At 37.6% G+C, this 20,089-nt stretch overlaps 1 protein-coding gene across 2 annotated transcripts in view; it reads right to left on the bottom strand.

The window, feature by feature from the left end:
* Positions 1–1,502: 1,502 nt before the first annotated feature.
* The window catches only part of LOC139948080 (uncharacterized), a 123,443-nt gene continuing 104,856 nt past the window's right edge, over positions 1,503–20,089 (bottom strand). For both annotated transcript variants that reach the window (XM_071946108.1, XM_071946109.1), the window contains exons 19-21: positions 18,735–18,907; positions 7,032–7,195; positions 1,503–6,241 (exon numbers count right to left, since the gene is read on the bottom strand). In XM_071946108.1, coding sequence (XP_071802209.1) covers positions 6,059–6,241; positions 7,032–7,195; positions 18,735–18,907 — 520 coding nt within the window. In that variant the 3' untranslated portion in view covers positions 1,503–6,058. The remainder of the gene's footprint in view (positions 6,242–7,031; positions 7,196–18,734; positions 18,908–20,089) is intronic.

Genomic DNA, 20,089 nt, shown 5'->3' with positions numbered 1-20,089 from the left:
TTGTTTTTAGCTGTTTCGTAGCGCAGCGCAGCGAAACAGCTCTTGTTTATTCTTTTTGTCGCTTGAGAATTTGAACAAAAGGCAATTACCATAAATTTGTTCTCTTTCCGATTTTGTGTAGGAAAGTTTTTAAAAGCGTGTTAATTTTAAACAAAATAAGGAAAACAAATGTTTGCGTACATAGCAATTAGTTTATCAATCTAATTAAATAGAATTTACACCTGTTCTTTGTATGTATATTATTTATACTAATAATTATCAGTTACATGTGAGCATAAAACAATTTTTATTTAAGAATTTTAAATAGTTTTTGAATACTTAACTGAGTTGATTTGAAAATCTATTGTCTCAACTGATCACATCAAGTAAACACACTATAGTGTAAACAATATGGTACAGCATTGATTTGTAAGAGAAACGTTTTCTTTAAAACTGTTTAGCGTTCAGGTAACATCTAAAGTATAACTGCTAATGTGACGGTAGAAAGTGGAACACTTTGTTGAACTTCCTTCCATTTTAAAAGTCATGTTTTCAGGAAAATAGTTGTTTGAGCTTTTACCTATCTTGTCTTGTACGGGATTGAAGCAAAAAGTCCCGATAGCAGATCAGAGAGAACCATTATTTTCTCCGAACGGTTTGTGAAAGTCGTCACAAGTAACTTCAGCATAAAAACTGTTGCTTTGTTTTCCTGGCAATAACCAAAACTGTACCACAACTTTGACTGTGGGTTATGACAATTCTCTTTTCATACGAATACAATGTTTATTCATGTCAATGTTCTACCCCAAAGTTTAAGCTGATATGGATTCATATTTGGTTTTCCTGATACTTTTGGGTAAATCACATTTAAAACATGAACGTTTAAAATCTAACACAAAAACCTCATTAAAGCAGTGTTTCAAAGGATCTTCTTAAACAAACTGCTACATTCTTGGTCGTGTCCCCTGTCTCCATTAGCAGTATGCCAACTGCTAATATCGAAGACGTGTAAAACTATTTGGCCCTCTGTTGGTGCCATTTTCAACTGGACAGAAAAACAACAATGGCCGTCACTCTATTAAAGATGAACACTCTCTTCCATTGTGTAGTATTTAAGAAAATATATGCAAGTCTAAATTAAGCTGCATAGTATAATAGGAACTGAAGTTGCGAAACGGTGAAGATAATTTTGAATATTTAACTTGGAGAGCAGAATTGGTGAATAACCAAAAAAGAAAACCCAAACAACAACAGCTATCAGACACAATTATCAACATCCTCCAGCAGACGAAGTTCCTGTGGTAGGAATGGGGTGGGGAGCACAATTTAATCCGATCGTTTTGATGGTTCCTCCACAAATGTTTCATGCACAATGTGTCTTAATTCAAAATGGCGGATATGACGTCATTTACAGAAGTCACCAACGAAAAACCAATTCCTGAAACACTGCACTATGGCAGGGATACCAACAAGATTTTGAAGAAGGGAAGATCGGGAAGAGAAAGAGAGAGAAAAAAACAATATTCAGGAAACAGCTGATAACTCTTAAGAATAACATCGTTTGTGTTTGAAATTACATCATCTCTTAAAGATACTTGGATTTACCACACTAAAACCATCAATCAACGAACACGGTGCAAACACTTTGCAAACAAGAAATAAAAAAGGTGAAAACATTCACGTCAATATCATCTCTGTACACTATTACCCTTTCATATAATATTTTATCTATTCGCATTATATACAGGTACAAGGAAATCTAAAAATACTTTAAGGTTAAAAGTGTCTCAACTGTCTGGAATTATTATACAACTTTTCTCACTGCAAAAGAAAAAAGACGACACATATAACGGTGAGTTAAAGGCAGTTGACACTATTGGTAATTACTCAAAATAATTATTGGCATAAAACCTTTCTTGGTGACGAGGTTGATGGTATAAAACATTGTGAGAAACGGCTCCCTCTGAAGTGCCATAATTTTCGAGAAAGAAGTAATTTTCCACCAATTTGATTTCGAGACCTCAGATTTAGAACTTGAGGTCTCGAAATCAACCATCTAAACGCACACAACTTCGTGTGACAAGTGTTATTTTTCTTTCATTATTATCTCGCAACTTCGATGACCGATTGAGCTCAAATTTTCACAGGTTTGTTATTTTATGCATATGTTGAGATACACCAACTGTGAAGGCTAGTCTTTGACAATTACCAATAGTGTCCACTGCCTTTAAGGTAGATGGATACCCTGCATTGATGCTAACACACCACAACAACAAAGCAGTCTTTAACTTGTATCCAAGCTCTATCTTGGATAAATGGCTGTGGCCAATGGCTATCTTTAGGTAATTCAAGTATAGAAAGCCACAATGATAGCCGCAGCCAAATGAGCCAAAGCTTGACCTTTAACCCGACTGAAGCTTGGGCAAATACTTTCCGTTCTGCATGACACCCTGGCCTGCATTTGACCATGCAGAAAACACAGGTGCAACAACACATTTAAAAATCTTGTTTAAAAAATTGAATAATTTAGAAGGAGCCTTATTCGCTCCCTCTCTTAAATGTGTCACTAATTATTCATAAGATATCAACTACAGCTGCAACCATCCGTTCATGGTTCATTACATAAGAATACTAAATTTAATTACCGAGTTCAAAGCTCTTGAAATTGATCTTTATTAATTACCTCATAATTGGATGTCAAGTACAGACAAAAATGCAATTAAGATTTTGAATTTTCGTGAATAACTTTTTTTTGCGTGGAGGAATAAAATTACCCCCTTTTATGTAGATACTTCTTTTACTGTCATCAAATGGCACCAACTATTATAAATCCCAGCTTTCCAAATCGCAATAATAAATAAAATTAAGAGTTAAGTTAATAATTATTACGTAATACTGGCAATCATGTAGGCTGAAGATAAATAAAAACCATTCAAAACAAAACAAAACAAGTACATTGCGAGATAAAGATTAAACAATCTGAATTTGAAATTACCTTTTCAAAATTTCAGAAACAAAATCCTTCGCTAATAAAGAAAAAAATATGTTTTTAAATTTGAGAGCAGATAAATTCAGAGCGGACCGAGGTCTCTTGTGGATGTTTACTGACACTCAGCAAAAGAATCACCTGCTCTCTACGAACGCATATTCATTAAAGTCACCTGCTAATTAATTGGTGTCCATTGATCACATAACTGCAGAACCACAAAGTGTCAAGACATAATGGTGGATTTCAAAAAAGAGAACACAGTTTGTATTAATCTTGTTGTTTTAGAAAACCGTCTCTTAAAGTGGTGCATAATTTGTTCTTTGAAAATAGTATGACTATTATTTTTTTGATCTATTGAATTTTAAAAGATTTAAAGAAACATTTAACCAAAGATCACAAATCAAACCTATGGAAGTTTGAATATATGTTTCATTTCAAAGAAAAACAGTCTCTTGCCTAAAATATCTTGAGAGGTAACTGCTTAGTTAGACCATTCCTCCCTCCATGGTTAGACCTCATTCAACAGTGAAGCGCTCTTTGAAAAATGACAGTGGCCAATGATTCTGTAAAAATCGTAATCTTAAAAACGGACCAATTTTCACAGGTTAGTTTTTGATTCTGATTTTACAAAGGGTTAAAACAATCGACTGGTTCCAACAAAAAACAAAGTTACACGTTCCCTTTTTCAAAAATAACGCAGCAGGATGTCATACAAGCACAGCTTGTACCCTTGGAAAATCAACACAATATTAAGGTTTATACATCTATTAATATTCATACCCCATTTAAGAGAGGTGACACCGCACTGCCGAGCTATTATTCAACTGAAAACGTTTTTCTCACCTACCCCTACAAAAGAAATAGACAGACTTCTGATGAGACAGTGTTGTATTGGGTAAAAAGATCCAAGGGAGTACACAACATTGATTGAAATATAAACAAGTAATCCTCTCTGAGATGACGCAGGCCTTCCAATTAGCATATCACTATGGTTACCAAGTTGATTTATTCTGAGCTTTACAGAGGAGGGGGGGGGGACTTTCCCAAACAACTTGCCTGGATCCTAGTCATGGTGAAGGACCATGGAAAAGGTCAGAGAGCTTCCTGATGCGGTTTAACAATTGATGCTGCATACGCTTTTTAAAACAGGGCAGATACTATTTTCCCTCCTCGTCTGCTAAAAATTGTTATACTGAAAACGAAAACTGTTTAGCTGGAATAAATTTTTGCTAAGCGAATCCCTCTTATCAACTTGTGCTGGGCAGTATTTCGAGCACTACACTGTCTGTCAAATACGCTCCCTGTGGAACTAATAACCTCTATTTTTCACACATTATAACAGATTTATAGCTGGCAAATGTACCCATTTCACACCCTGAAACAATCAGTATCTTATTTTACCAAAGACTTTAAATATATTTCAGACCAAGAAGGCCTATCTTAATATTTTTTCTTGGAGGTATGACAGGTTTATCGCATGCAAAACATACTTTAACTTCTCTTTTAAAAAAAATCTTTAAGATTTGTTCATTTAAAGCTTACAAGTGCTCATCAAGAGTTAGCTCAGGATGGCTTTAAGATGATGGAGACAAAGCCGCTCTAAGACAAGGATGAAGGCAGATTTAGCTGAAATCAGTCGTTTTAAGTCCATAAATTGACTGTAAATCTGAGGAAAATCTTTAAGAAGTCTCCTGGCGGTGGTGAGAGGATCTTAAGACACTCCTCCCGGTCCAGTCAGAGTGTTGAGTGAATTTGTCTGATTATCAAGTTGTTCGGTGTTCGTTTGGCGACTTAGTCAGCGAGAATTGCTTTATCTTAAAGGGGTGCCTTATCGGCATGTTCATAACTCATAAGATTGGTAAGAAACACAGTATGGAAACTGTGTATGAGTGTTGTCACTGTGCTGTACATGCTTATTTCTCTTACAATGAAATTAAGATTTAATGTTTCTTGAAGTTTTTCACTGATGCAATTCCTTTGACTGCTGAATGTCAAAGACAAAACTACAAATGAAAATCTGAAGCCATCCTGGAATTACATCAATTGATTTGGAGTGGTACCTGTCTTCAGAGTGGTACCTGTCTTCTAGTTAATTCTTGTTTTAATTTAAGTAGAATGGTTGGAATAAACCCAATCTTGTCAAAGGATGGAGTCGTCCTTGCCTGACATCTTGAAGGTTACCAGCTCTTAACGAGGTTCTTGTGGTCGACATGAAGGCAACTTTAATTTTGTACTCCAAGGCCTTGAATAAGACAACACTGCTTCTGTTGCCTTGGTCTTAGTGTCCTAACAAGAGTTCCCACTAGACTTTAATATTTTCCAATGAATGTGCCCTTTGAAAAAGAAAGAAAAAAAAACAGAATGTTCTCTCAGAGATGAAATTTCAGGTCTGTGTATTACGTTTAATTCTCCGCTTCATCCATTCTGATGATAACAACCACTGTGTTTATCCTATCAACCTGCCTGCTGCGATTATCTAGTTACTTGTTGTTCTGGGGATACACGCCGAAGCAGACAATTCTGAATGCTAAAACACAGATGAGTAGAGGTCTCATCTTCCTCGACTCAATCTTTAGTCTTGTTTTCAGTGACAGTGCAACTGTTGTCAACCAAGGTTTCTACAAGGGAAGGGGGGTGGGGGCTGTCTAAAGGGGTAAGCGATATCACCATCCTTATTCTATTCAGATCACAATTCTCAGTTGTCATGGCTTTGAATGTATAGTCATTACCATGGCAACTGCTGACAATCTGGCGATGCTAGAGGTAGTTCTCATATCTCCTTCGATCCAGGGTTGCATTAATGACAAGAAGATTTCATTCGGAACTTTGCACACAGCGAGTACTGTCCCCTTTATCTTCTAAGATTACTTGGAGAAGTCAGCCTTAAGACTGAAGATGCAGTCCTTGGATTGCAACGATTCTCGAGTAGTGCATCCTTGATCCATAAAACTTTCCAGCTAAATTGCTGGTGACATCAGACAGTTGTAAAATCACCCCTCCTACTAAACCAATAGTTGAAATGTAGTTGCACATAATTCCAGTTGCACCGTTTAACATTTTAAAGTCTACGAAGAATAAGACGAGTAAGCTTCATTTGGATTTCTTGAGGAACTCCTTTAGAAGTTTTTGGTAGATTTCCGAGCGCAAGAATCGTGGGTAAGAGTCCTTTTCCATAAGAGCTTCTATCCGTTTCTGGGCATGATCGAAGGTGTTTTCATCTGGATGGTTCACATTGGCCGTTGTTTCAAGCCGCGTTCTAGAATCAAGGTTTACCTGAAAATATCAAAAATAAAATACATTACCTAACAGGCCTCGAAACAACCCACAGCATCCACAGCAATTGCTGCGGTGTCCTGTGCTTTTAAATGTTGGCCCTCTGCAAAGTTCCAATAAAAAATTAACATTTTCTTTATGAAATGTTCATGCCCCATCAAGAGTGAAGTTCAAGACCTGACATAGGCTTGTATAGTGCTTGTCAGTTGCGTGTATTATTATAAATTGAAAAGGAAACAGAATTGCATTCCTTTTTGTAGTGTAGTCAGATAGGAATTCACAAGGACGCAGAGAAGTCAGTTAACAGTATGCTATCATGTTCACTTCATGTCATGTAAAACAACTCTACCATCCAAGATGGCGTAACCCCAAAACCCTTAACACTAGAGGGCGCACTTGTATTTAACCACGGACACAACACTTTTATAGTCCACTCATTTTAGTGGGAGATACTGACTATTTTTGGAAATGTTATCAAAGGAGTGTTTATTTTTTGTTTCTTGTGTCCCTTTTTACTTGAATGTGCAGCCAAGGTTTGGGGCAGTGTGCCTCATTCCATATGACTACCCCCATCACACATTAACTGGGGTGGAGTGGAAACTGGGGCCGCACTGGGGCAAATATCATCACACTGCTTACCACAGAATTCTGCGCTTACGCTTCATAGAATCACACGCTACACAGTGCCCTGTAAGTGTAGAATTCTGTGCTTAGCAGTGCCATGCGTTGGGGTCTGGTCACTAAATAATACAAACTTTAAAACCCAAACCGAGTAACCATAGCAACCTACCTCTCTAGGGGCCTGTATTGTCACATAATCTTCAAATATTTTCTGAGCTCTACTTGTCAGCACCTCAGTGTTCAAAGTCTTGTATTCCTCACAAGCCAGCCAGAATTCTATGTTTTCATCGCTGAACTCTGTCTGTAGGAACTTTCTGAATGCCTCTAAGCCAGCTGTAGAAGGGGTGGGGGTAGGAGAAGGAGAAGATGGGGGTGGTTATAGAGATATAGAGAGCAAAAGAAAAAAATGGTTCATTGAAAATGAGAAATTTATGTAAACTCGAAATGGCTACATTGCTCGGATTTTGAGATCGGATTGCTTTAAGATTGCTCTTTCTTTGATGTTCATTAAGACTTTGTTTTTGTAATTAATTGTGAAGCGTTTAGAAACCTTGTGTATGAAGTGCTATATAAATGTTCATGATTACTTTGCTATAGTACAATTATTCACTTGAAGCATTGCAGAGAGGCAGACCTGAAATTACAGGGCAGCCAGGGGCCATGACCTCTGTTGCCCCATGCCTTCCTTGGTGCCTCTTCAAAATGTCTCCATAAACTTTAAGATTTCAGAAACTTTAAGAAACAGAAGTGCCTTGGCAAAACAAAAATGGATTTGCCCTTCCAAAGATATGATATGCAAGCTTGCGAAGAGACTCAACAGATATTTCTGCTCATAAAAATCCCAAAATAACTAAGATATGTGCGCATTATAAGTCTTTATTACTATTCCTATTACTAAGAATGGTTTATATGGCTCTTGAAAAACAACTCTGGAATGAATATTTCAGGTTTTCAGTTTATGACTATAATTAGAAACAGCTTGAGATATGACTATAGGCTTGTTGCTGCGGATGTAATTTTGATCTGAATGGAAGGTTCTAAGTATTCATTAATATTGCGTAATGAAGTTCTACTTATAGATAATAGCTTCACCAGTGCATTTGTGTTTTGCAATGATAATTAAACTTTCATGAAAGTTGGTCTAATGGAAGGAATCATAATGACTATATGATTTCCTTCATCATACATTCATGAAAGAAGTCACAACAAGGATTTAGTGAAGATGAGAACACCACTGAAGATGACTTAAGTGGATTGCCATGGAAATATTGACTTGTTTGCATCTTAGATGCTTTGTCAAGACTCTCTCCCCTCCTTATTCATTTAAAAACTAGGGCATCTCAGAACCTTCTTTCTCCATCAATATGCTTCCTGTTGGACCCTCCCTTTAGTTAATTTGTTATTCATCTCTGTAACCTGACTTGATTTAAGACTTGATAAGGAGACAAAATGACTGGAAGATACAAAAGATCCTCTCCATCTCTTAATTCTGCTCCCAAGAGAAATATTAGCACATCACTCTCATATTCTTATAATCTATATTTAAATTGTGGTAAAAATTGTGGTAAAAATTGTAATTCAAGGTGGATCGTGACATCTGGCTTGAAAAAATCTTTGGAAGGTGAAGGACGAAGAGAAAAAAAAGGAAAAAAAAAAGTAAAAATGAGTGCCCCCTCTCCTTCACCTCGTCATTCTCATACTACATACAGTAAACTGCACATGATTCTTCTTATAAGAAAGTGATTGCCAGACTTGACTTCATTAGCAAGCCATCTCAGTGAAGGGGGTGGGGGAAGTAGAACTCCCCCCTCCCCCGAGGTATGACAAGAGCTGAATAAGGAATAGGATATTGAGTAGAATTTATTGGGTCTGAATGAATTAGGACCTTACGTCTAGGGATAGATGCTTTGTAAGAAGTAGCGTGTCTGCCGGTAGGCATGGTAGGCACTGTAGACGTGACTTTGCCTAACTGGCTTCATCAACGGTTAGCCCAGGAGATATATGCATGTCATTAACAACGACTGAAGCTTGTGTCATACTGACGACTTTAACCTACTTGAAGTCGCCATCAGTCTATGGTCAAATGACACGTTGCGCATAGATCCTGTGTCGTTATTGGTTGAGAGCAGGTCATGTGATGATGGCCGCCACATTTATGTCATGGCGTAGACATGCTCAAACTAACCATTAAACAAGGACCAGAGGGCCTTAATCAAAACGTGAGTTGGGCTCTGTCAATGACTTGGGCTCCAGGCGCTGGGTATGCAGTGGAACTGGCCTTCAAGCTTGTGAATTTTTAGAGCAGCGTATATTTTGCATGCGATGGTGGTTTGAACATCAGATGGAGCCTGAATCGTGAGCGTAAGCGCAGAATTTGGCAGTAAGCAGAGCCATGAAATTGGGCCCTGGTGTTTACCCTGGCAGGTTACAAACTACTGATAAGCAAACAAAATGTGCTTACCAGGAGTACATTTGGTGCTTTGCTCATTTTTGTGCTTAACTCTGTAAACTTGAGTCTATCAGTTTGAATGGCATTGAAAAATTTGTCTAGATTATTTATATAACTGGTATATTGAAATATTGAAATATTTCGCACAATCACTCATTAAAAAGGCAATCTATCATCTCTTGTTGATCCCTGAAGCTTTCTTTCCACCCCCACATTCAGGGACAACCTCAACAAGATACTCATGGCAGTATCTATTGATCCAATTGATTGTACTCCAAAGCTTTTTTCAAAATCATGGCTTGAGCTTCAGCTTCAGGCACCTTTATTTTAATATCGAGTACTTGGCTGCAAAGAGGCAAACCAGTGTAAACCTGAACCCAACCTGAATACATGGTTATGAAAAGGGCACCAAAATGTGGTTTGTGGGAAAATAGATTGGTCTCTTTTAAGATTATCAGTGCTATGTACATACTAGTATACGGGATATCCAACAAAGAAGGCTACACATCACAATTGATATGTAGGATAACAAAAATAATATGATAAACACAAAGGTTCTCCACATTGGCTGCTATCAATGCTGCTATGTACAAATTGCATGCGGACACAGGCAAAAAAATAAAGTAGAAAACATTTGAAGACACCAAGTAGAAATTATTTTGACAACACTATTTCAATTCAGCGTGCTTTGGCCAAACATCCAAAGATTTCCGGTCCAGAATGCCCCCCAGTTTTGACAAAAAAACCTGGCGGAGGACCCTGAGTACACCTGTACGTTATTGACCTTTACTAATGATAACAGAAACTAATTAAGGTTAATTAATCTTTGAGATGCATGGCTTAATTGATAACATTACGCACATCATTGATTTCAAAATTATTCCAGTTGCACAGTGCAAGGCTAAATGTATTAGCCAGCAATGCGTCTTGCCTGCTCCTATGTACTTTCACCTTTTGAGATGGCGTCGAAGAACTCTCATTATCTTTATAATAAGACATTATCTATTAGTCTGAAGAACACTCGGCTAATCATCATCAATGCCAATGGCCGCCTCATATATCCGAGTCAACCCCCAATAAGAGAGGGTAAGAGGCATTCTGACAGAAACGTCGTAACTAGGCACCGAATTTAAGTAGATACGAAATGAAATTTTTAAATATTCAAACCCCTGTAGATTTCAACGAGCTTTTGGGAACTATTCTCGGTGCTAAAATGAGTAGATCAATGAAAAATTTAGAAAAAATGTACAGCGAAGAATAGGAGCTATTTTTTCCCCGACTTCCGTGAGTAAATCCACAGGCAAATCACTCAGGAGGGCTTCGAACTAATCACCTTTGCATTGCTAGAGCAGATATCTCACCACTAGACCAGCGAGCTGGCTCAGTGGCTAGAGGCAGCTAGATTCCAATGTGTAAGCAACCGCAACGATTTTATTTTTATAATAGATGTTAAATTTGCATCGGGGATAAAGAATATTAATTTTAGTTCTTAACGATACACCATTGTGTGTTAGCACTGTATACTCAGTATTTTCCTGAGTCCTGTGAAAAAATATCATAGGCATGTTACTCGGGTGGGATTCGAACCCACAACCCTTGCAATCCTAGAGCAGTGTCTTACCAACTAGACTACCGAGGTTGCCCGGTAGCTAGAGGCAGTTCGAATCCTATGTTTTGGCAGCGGGTAACGATTGGATTTTAATTATCATTATGCATCCCCGATGCAAAATTAACATCTATTATACACTTAATGAGTTTCATAATAATTACTTTTATTAACATAGCCATGGAAAGGTAATTTGGGTTTAGAATAAATAATTATTAAAGTGCCCCTACTAATGAATCTTGAAACCTTCCTGTTTAATCTTTTCCCAAACACTAATCACTGTCCAGGGACACAGGGTCTAGATTAATTTGACCATGGTTGAAGACTGGCTTATCTTGCGAGAAAGCTGCGTGAAGATTCCCTCCCAGAGGAGTCAAATGTTACAATTGAAGATTGAAACCCTATAACAATACAGGGGAGTATGAAGACGTCCTTACGTCACAGCAACACAAAACACTCACATATTTTGTACATCTTTTTACCTTCAAGAAAGACTCTGCTAGGGCAAAACGTCAGGCCATTCATTTTTTTGGCAGTTTTGATTAAATGTCTTTTGTGTTTCCAACTAATTGTGGCCAAAACAGCCCCTTCTCTCCAAACCCCTTCTCTGTTATTATTATGGGTTTTTTCTGTGTACTTTCTGCATCTCTCTCTCTATTAACGTTTTTCCACTTGACTTCTTCTCTTAAATTAATTATTTCTTGCATTTATACCATAGGTCCTTTTAGTTAGCTAATTCTATTTTCTTGTTTAATTTGATTTCAATTTGACCCCATCTAAAATTCCAACAAAAACAACTACGTCAACTGAACTTTTTAACCATTAATTCAAATCATATTCTATTCCTAAACAACTACGTCAACTGAACTTTTTAACCATTAATTCAAATCATATTCTATTCCTAACCGTACACTCCTCCAGAAGAAGCACTTATCCGAACCTCAAATCAATCTTTCAGAGACAAACAAAGTCTACGTCTCAAGCTACCATACCGTAGCCTAAAAACAAACAGTCCCTTCACTTCATAATCAACCTCTTCATACATCTATCTCTCTCCGGTCTCAAACCAAAACCTGGCACGTAAAGGTTATAAAAACATCCCTAAGTAGACTGCATGGATCATATAAGAAATAGCTATGTGTCTAAGCTTATCATTTAAACCAAGACTTATACTCTTTTAAAATATCTCAAGACCTGTGTAAATAATCATAGGATCATCTACTGGAAAGGTACCGCTAAAATTATTCCAAAAATAATGAAATATGGTAGACATTTATAAACACTTGTGACTTATAGTAATGGAGTAAATTTAGAAGCTTTATGTCCATAAATTTAAAATAAAGAGTTTGTTTGAAGAGGAAGGTGAAGGGGCCCCTCAGATTCTTTTCTTAAGGAAGATCTAGTGATGCAAGAATCAAGCTCTTATATTATTTACTGGAATAGTTTATCCTGGTTGGGATAAACTGATTATTCCTGGTCCCGATCAAGGAACCTTGGAGTGACAGTAAATTCTGACAAACTATCTGAACCGGGATAAACTGAACATTTTCTCTTAATGAAGATATTCCTGGTCCCCATCAGGGAACCTTGGAGTGACAAGAAACTAACCCAAACGGGTTAAACAGAATATTTTCTCCCAATGAAGATATTTATGATCCCCAATCAGGAAAGCCTCGAGAGACAGTAATACTGAGTACTCTGTATGTCATCTTACTGCATTGTCCGTCTGGGACGCCGCCACGCAAGTAATCGCTAAAGACATGACAGGTAGACACTCATCGTAATTAACGCTTTTCGCTTAATTACCGTTGCTCACGTCATTCTGTGCCTCTCTGCTGAATACAAGTGTTGTACTAGTAGCTTGTCATATCCTGCACCCCATTGCCTATCAATAATTCAGTACATGGCGACACCTTAATATTATCAAATGCTTCAGTGATTATTGTGTTGATGCCGGCCACACTGGGAGGCTTGGCTAGGGCACTAGGAAAGCCTGACCTCCAACTCTCCTTCTCTTCATGAAAATGAGACTTGAAGACGAGCGTGGAGAGAATTTCTTCTTACAATTTTCACAAAGCCAGTATGTATCTTGAAAGATGTGGAAGTGGCTATGACCATGATCGAAAGCTACCTCCATAGTGAAGTTGCTGAGTTTCACTGACCCAAGGCCGATTTCACAAAGAACCCAGATTCATGTTAAAATACTTTTCAATTAGTATGTTCTTACTGTCTTCAGAATAAAGCTAGATTATTATGAGATGCTGCTCGCTCCTTCAAGACACCATGTATACTAAATTACCAATTTTACATTTGCCTCCATCGTACAAAGTGACTTATTTGAGCTAATTAACTTAATTCTACAAGCAGATAAAATATTTCCGGTATAACCTTGACTCTCGTTAATAATTATACACGACACCTTATACACTCTTAGGTTGAGTTGTTTCCGGTTTACCTAAGCCGCCGGCAAAAAATTTCAGTGAATATTCATTAACATCTAGCTCGACCGATATATTGACTCCAAGCAAGGTCGGCCTGAATTAAGTCTTAGGTTGGGGGGAAGGGGGGGGGGTGTATCTTGAAGAAAATCGACCTAGCAAGTGACACATGAATAACTTAAGATGCTTAGATTCACCTGGTGGCATTGACAACACCGCTAGTGGACAATCGCGCTACTAGAATCTGGGAAACTAGGAGGAAACTTCTGACCATCGAGTCGGGCTTCATTCTGACATTCAGGGAATTCTTTTTGAATTTCAAATGCTCCAACTTCATCTTGGAGGAAAAAAACAGTATCGGCAAGTAGTCTACTTCTGATACAAAACAAAACCCTAACACGAGACCAAGGGTTGGAAAAAAGAAAAGCTCAATCTATAACCCCCCTCAACCCCATAAAAAATTTAAAAAAATGTTTATACCATTTTTTGCAATAGTACATCTGACATTGTATGTGGCATCACACTTAAAACCTAATGTGTAACTCCTTGACAAACATCACGACATGTCTAGACACCTTGTTTTGAAAGAAGGGGGTGGGGAAAGGACAAGTCCCTTGTCAACTACTCTGTAAAACTCAATGGTGACCACTTCAAATGTGCAACCCAAAACATGAACTGTGCTACTCAAACAGTGGGTCATTTCAATCTAAGAAAACCTTCCGCTATTTAAAGTCAATCTAACTTCAAGAACTCACTAAGACAAATGTGCAACTCGGCATGACACTCAAAACTCAAACAGATTGACACTCAAACGACTCATTCTCAACCCTCACCGTTCTATCCAGATACAGACACCCACAAAGATGAACTCACAATATGCTGCGTGAATTTTCATGAAGAGTGAAATTAAGAAGTTTGTTTAGAGTTGTCTTGTACCAACCTTAGAAATAGAGACATTTACTCTGTATAAAGGAAATAAATAGTAAGTTTTGTTTATGTCTAAAGCTTGCTGATGGTTAACTACTACCCGGGCAGAAGGTATAGAAAATAGGCTGGGACTACTACTTTAGCTTATAGGATTGTAATTAACTGCACTACCGCGGAGTCAGTTCTTAAATTGGTCTCAACGTTTCGACTAGCTTGCTCTAGTCATCGTCAGGAGACAGTATGACTCTACCTTTAATGTCAAACTAAACGACAATATAAAAACATTATTCCTCATCTTATTCAAAACCAACAACTGAAGAAGGATGTTCTCCAGACAGATCTAACACCATGAATAAATACATTTTACTTGGGTTAGTACTCCATCAGGTTTTACTGCGCCTTGAACACCCAGCAGGGTGGATTACGTGCGCATTACAAGTCTTATTATTATTATTATTTTTATTTTCAAAAATATGGAAAAGCTCAGCCTGATGTTCAAAACATGTTCTTCCTTGTGTAAAAAATGTGGGTCAGTTCAATATTGTCTGGACTTTGTTTTTCCCCAGCTAAACTCAGAAAAACATTTAGGATGCCAAGTTAAACCGTTGATGATGAAATTAAAAATTGTCCGAGCTCATTCCATCTCACCCCTACAAGCACTAGTTAGGCATAGAAATGTACCAAATACCAGCCATGAAATTTACCAATGTAGTGTGTTAACATAGGATCTCAATTTCTAAACACAAAACTAAATTGTCTATTTCATGTCATTTCAGTTGACATTTTACTGATAAAAATTGATTAAAGAAATGAACAAAATCAGCAATGTCTGTGTGTTTTCTTATATTTATAGAGATTTGAATGCTCTCTCCAAGATTAAAGTGTACGGAATATTGCAGGGCATGGTGATAGGGCAAAACCATAAATCACATCTGGACCTTCGGGATGTTTTAAAAACAATTATTTACTTCTCCGCATGAATCCATCCCTTCAACCCATCGAGAGAAAAGAAAACAAAATATCCTACGAGACAAGCAGATGGTTTCTATTTTTCCTGTTAAAATTCTTGGTTATGAACACACAGCATAATCAATTTGGGAGAAGGTCAGCTTATATTTAGCATGCTAAACTGAGCAGCCATACACCAGCAATGGTATCTTACTGAATACTGTTAATTTAATTAGGAGTCACATGGGTCTGTTCTCTCAATCTCATTAAGAGGTAAATGCATCTATTTATAATCTCATTACACCTTGTCTTTCGATAGGCAATAATGAGCCCCTTTCACACTGGAAGAATTTCCTGGGAAATCCCTGGGAAATTCCTTGCAAATCCCTGGGAATTTCCAAGGAAACCCCTGGGAATATGTGGTTGAACTACATGTGCATGCATTCACACTTGAATTGCTAACCCTGAAATCTTCGACCCAGAACTGTAAGGTCAATAATAATGTAATTTGTATGTATTTCATTATTTTTAATTATTTTTTTTTTTTGCATTTTTAAAAGCTCCTGGTTAAACAAGTTCGTTGATCGACAGTGGTATGTAAAGTATTTGTTTGATAAAAAAAAAAATTCTAAGTAAAACCTTTATTTCTTGATTTATATTATTTTTCTTCAAATTATGCATATTTTTTCAGAATGAAGAGACTTGAAACACTATGTGGACTTACCTACGTCCACACAGTGTTATTTACAGTGTTGAAGAATTGGACTTTCCTTAAATGTACAGAACATGGTAATGTCCACACAGTGACTGCTCCTTGTGTGCGACTTATTAAGTGGGCAGTGATCTACCACTGTAGGTTATGGTGACTCCGGTATGTTTATTAAGTTATCCAACCCAAGATATTCTGAACACCAAGAGAGTTTTATATGCCCTTCGAATTCCTTTTGTCCTCTCGTTTTAAGGGAAAACAAACCTAAATGCGTTAAAAACAGACGGAACAGCCTCCCTAAATAGAATTAGGTTTATTGATTTATACCTAACTCAATTCCGTTTGATCATGTGACCATCTATACAACAAGAGCGACAGTGTGGGGCTCGAGCTAAGGTTTTCTCTGGCTGAGAATTCTGAGGATATAAAGTAACGGCTCGCTAAACTCTCTTCCTGTGTCTGGCTAGTTTGATTCGGAACTATCAATCGATCGTCTCCACATTTGTATATCACAACTGAACCTATCAAGTCCAATTCCTTTTTTCCTTTTTTTTCTTTTAAAGGAAGCCAAGCCTAAATAATGAGTAAAGCGATTAAACTGAATTATTTCCTCAGGACCACAGGGCACAATAACTAATAACAGAAAACATTTCTCAGAACACTGTTTCCTGTAAATCGCCATAAATATGTAATTTTAAAGTAATTATTGTTCTCTTTGCGATTAACTTACATACAAAACATTTACAGAAGAGGTAATACATGTAGGTAACTGCAAATGTCAAGACTACACCTAAAATTGCAGAAATACCTTATTTCCTCTCCTTGCCTATTTCAAGTAGATTTAAACCAATTCTTTTCAGCAGAAATAAAATCAAATAATTCAGCACAAAGACCTTTCTGCTGAGTCAATGATACCCGATCAAGACTCTTCCCTCACCAGGTAAAACTCTTTTCATGTCCAAGTCTGACTGAAATTTCATCCACCCGAGGCACTTGAAGATTAAAATTCACTCCTTCAGTTTTTACTCGCAAAAAGATTTTCTTCCCCCTCAATTGTTGTTTTCTCATCCATGGATGATTACTCAAGACAGTTTTGGCTGAAATTATGCACACAAATATTTTTTGTTAACGTTGCTATCTCCTTTTCAAATCAGAGTGAGAGTTTTTTTTTTATAGAAGAGACTTAAACGCTGACGTTGCACTTCCCTTATGACACCGAGAAGTAAAAAGAAAAACAACTTTATGAAAATACTTTAAATTCTGACAATGACTTTGAGATGTTTATTTTTAAGACAAACATGTTTTTTTTTACTCAGTTGACACAAACATTATCTCAGGGTGGGAGGTGTTTTTATGGTTGGAAAGATGTTGTTGTCAAGACTTTCCTTGAATAGTTTTTGTCACAGTGCCCGAATGCAATACCAATGTTGATCTGGGGTTAAAGAGGAAAAATTAGTTGACCGCCGACACAATAATCCAGAGGTATTTGGTTCAAATCCTGCTCTAGTCAATTTTTTCTTTGTTCATCCCACAATCCTCAAAAGACAAAATTAACCAGTCAGTTTCCCTTGAGGGGTTTATTATCTGATATCTCAAACAAAAAAAGTTAAGTTCCCTGAAGGTGTTCCCCTGGCTGCTGTTTCCTAAAGTTGTATTGATGCTTGGGTGAGACCTCTTGCTACATGTCTGCTAAAGGTTGTACATGTATAGCTTCTTACTGCCACCCCAAACAAAATAGGGAGACCGCCAACATAGGGTAACAACGCTTAGTTGGTCCAGAGACCATTGGTTCAAATCCGTTTGTAGTCACATTTCTTTATTCAACCCAAATTCATTTAAAATTGAAGACACTTTTGCATAGCTCAGACAAAAGAACTCACAATATGATTGAAGTCAGTGCACTGTACTGTTCACCACGACAAAAAATAGTGATTTGATGTATCGGAAAGGGAAGTTTTAGCAAGGATGTATTTTTGGAAGAAAACCAGCTTTGTGAGCACAAGATTATCCAATCGGCTGAATGTCACTCAAGCTCAATGGACATGCAGATAAGAGGCTTAATGTCTACATCACATGAACGCTGTATGCAACAGAAATAACAAAAATCAATTCCCAGTTGACCAAAGCCAGGGGATTATTCTTAAACCCATCCACATTTTGGTAACATTTGGACAAAAAAAGATGAAAAATATGCTCTCTATCATAATAATAATGTATCGTTTGATAGAAAAAAAGTAGAAAGGGCGTGGCTGTCACTTAAGACCTGTATGATGAATAAGAAAAAATCTTCTAATCTTAAAGTTTCCTTTGAATCAAGTTTGTACTTGTACTAAATAAAAGTCCTTTGAATGACAAAAAGAAAAGAAAAAGAAAAGGAATTGGTGTTATTGTTTTTACAAAGTTGTGTTTGCTTTTAACGCTGCAGTCACGGCTCATGAGATAAAAGCATGATTAAAAAACTACAAAACAAGCAACTGTTGGTTCCTATGAAAAGATATCTTGAAAGGATATTTTGAAAAAGAGTAGTAATTTCCATCAAACATGTTTTAAAAAATCTGTTACAAAACATTGCATGTGCCTAGATAGCTTGACTGTTCAATGTAATGCTTTTACACAGATGTATGTACCTTTTGATAATATTTTTGTTTTTTTTGTGTGTTAAAAAAAAAAAAAAAAATCCTCAGATGAACTCATCTATTTGTATGTTTCTCAAAGCGTTCCAGATAAGCGCGGACAAATATTTAAGTTAAAGTTATTTGAAAAGCACTTATTAAAGAAAAATATCTGATACTCACTTTTATCATGGAGAAGATTTTCAAAACAGTCTGACCATTTTCTGACGTCGGACTCTGTTGAATCTTGTACTAGGGATGATTTCTCGCAGTCCAGTTTATCCGCCGTGTCTCGTAGCGAGCTGTCTGTATGACGCCTCCTCAAGAAACGCATCTTGTCCTTTAAATCCCGGGCACTGTCGGACAACAAAGCAGGACAAAACATAAAGCACAGCTACTTATGCAAAAAAGAAAAAGAAACTGTCTTTAAAAGTCTTAAAGCAGGTTGATCAATAGCATCCTCTCTTGTCAAAATGAAAAGAGTTTGGGAGTGACCCGAGGTTCTCGGAGGCAGGTTTAGCGAAATCACAACTTTGCTAGGAGACACTACTGTACATGCCCACACATCCCAGCATGTTTGTTTCAAATGCTGCAACCCGAGACTATGGACCACCTTATAATCAATCCATGAGTAGACGTCACCGATGCTAGGAAGGGCACGTGCTATGCTACACCGGGCCGTGTGAATCCATTAGGTTACACGACTCACCACTGAACCATAGTCTGTATGTGATGGGCAAATCAATGGCATCAGTCCGCTTTATCCTGCCGTCTCTCAACATAAAAAAACACTCATTATTCTCCCTTCACAACCCTTTTCACACCTTTCTTGAATTCACCTGAAACTTCGCACCCTCCTCCTCCGACATGATTTTTTTTCTTCACCACATTCTTCTCACTCTGAATAACAAATACAATACAAAAGCTAATTTGTAACCGTGTCTGCAGACGTTATCGCATATCACCTGATCATGATGCCGTTGTAATTCCAAGGGGGGAACGGGTGAAGAAACAATCTCACCCCAGTCCCTCTCGTCCGATTTCAGAAAATACTGTTTTTCCCACATCTAGGCCAGGGTTTTTTCACGGTGTCGTATCCCCCTGTCTAAGTTTGCTCAGAGTTTATTTTCCCCAGGGACATCAGGTCTGGTCACGCTTTGCTTGGCAAAGCTTAGATTACGTCTCCTCTCAAATCAAGACGGTACAGCATCTCTTGACCGTCCTGAGGTCCCATTACAAGAGTTATGAGAATGAAGACCCAATTGGACTGATTTTCTCCCCACACACTAAGGAGCTCCTCTCGTTAGTATTCTGCTGAGTGGCCTCTTTGAGATGAGAAATTCAGATCAGCCAAGTCTGTCAGGTCCCTTTACACAAAACCTTATAAGGAGTCCATCTGACCCTCGCCATACACCACTCCGCTTTCATTACCTTACGTAATGAGATGGCACTTTGCCGGTACACAACCAAAATGTATTTTTGACCGGATGGCCTCAATTTAGAAACTCTACGGCAGGGCTTGGCGGTGGTCTAACAAC

The sequence above is a fragment of the Asterias amurensis genome, chromosome 15, assembly GCF_032118995.1.
Source record: "Asterias amurensis chromosome 15, ASM3211899v1".
Classification (NCBI taxonomy): Eukaryota; Metazoa; Echinodermata; class Asteroidea; order Forcipulatida; family Asteriidae; genus Asterias; species Asterias amurensis.
This window is presented reverse-complemented; position numbering and strand designations above follow the sequence as displayed.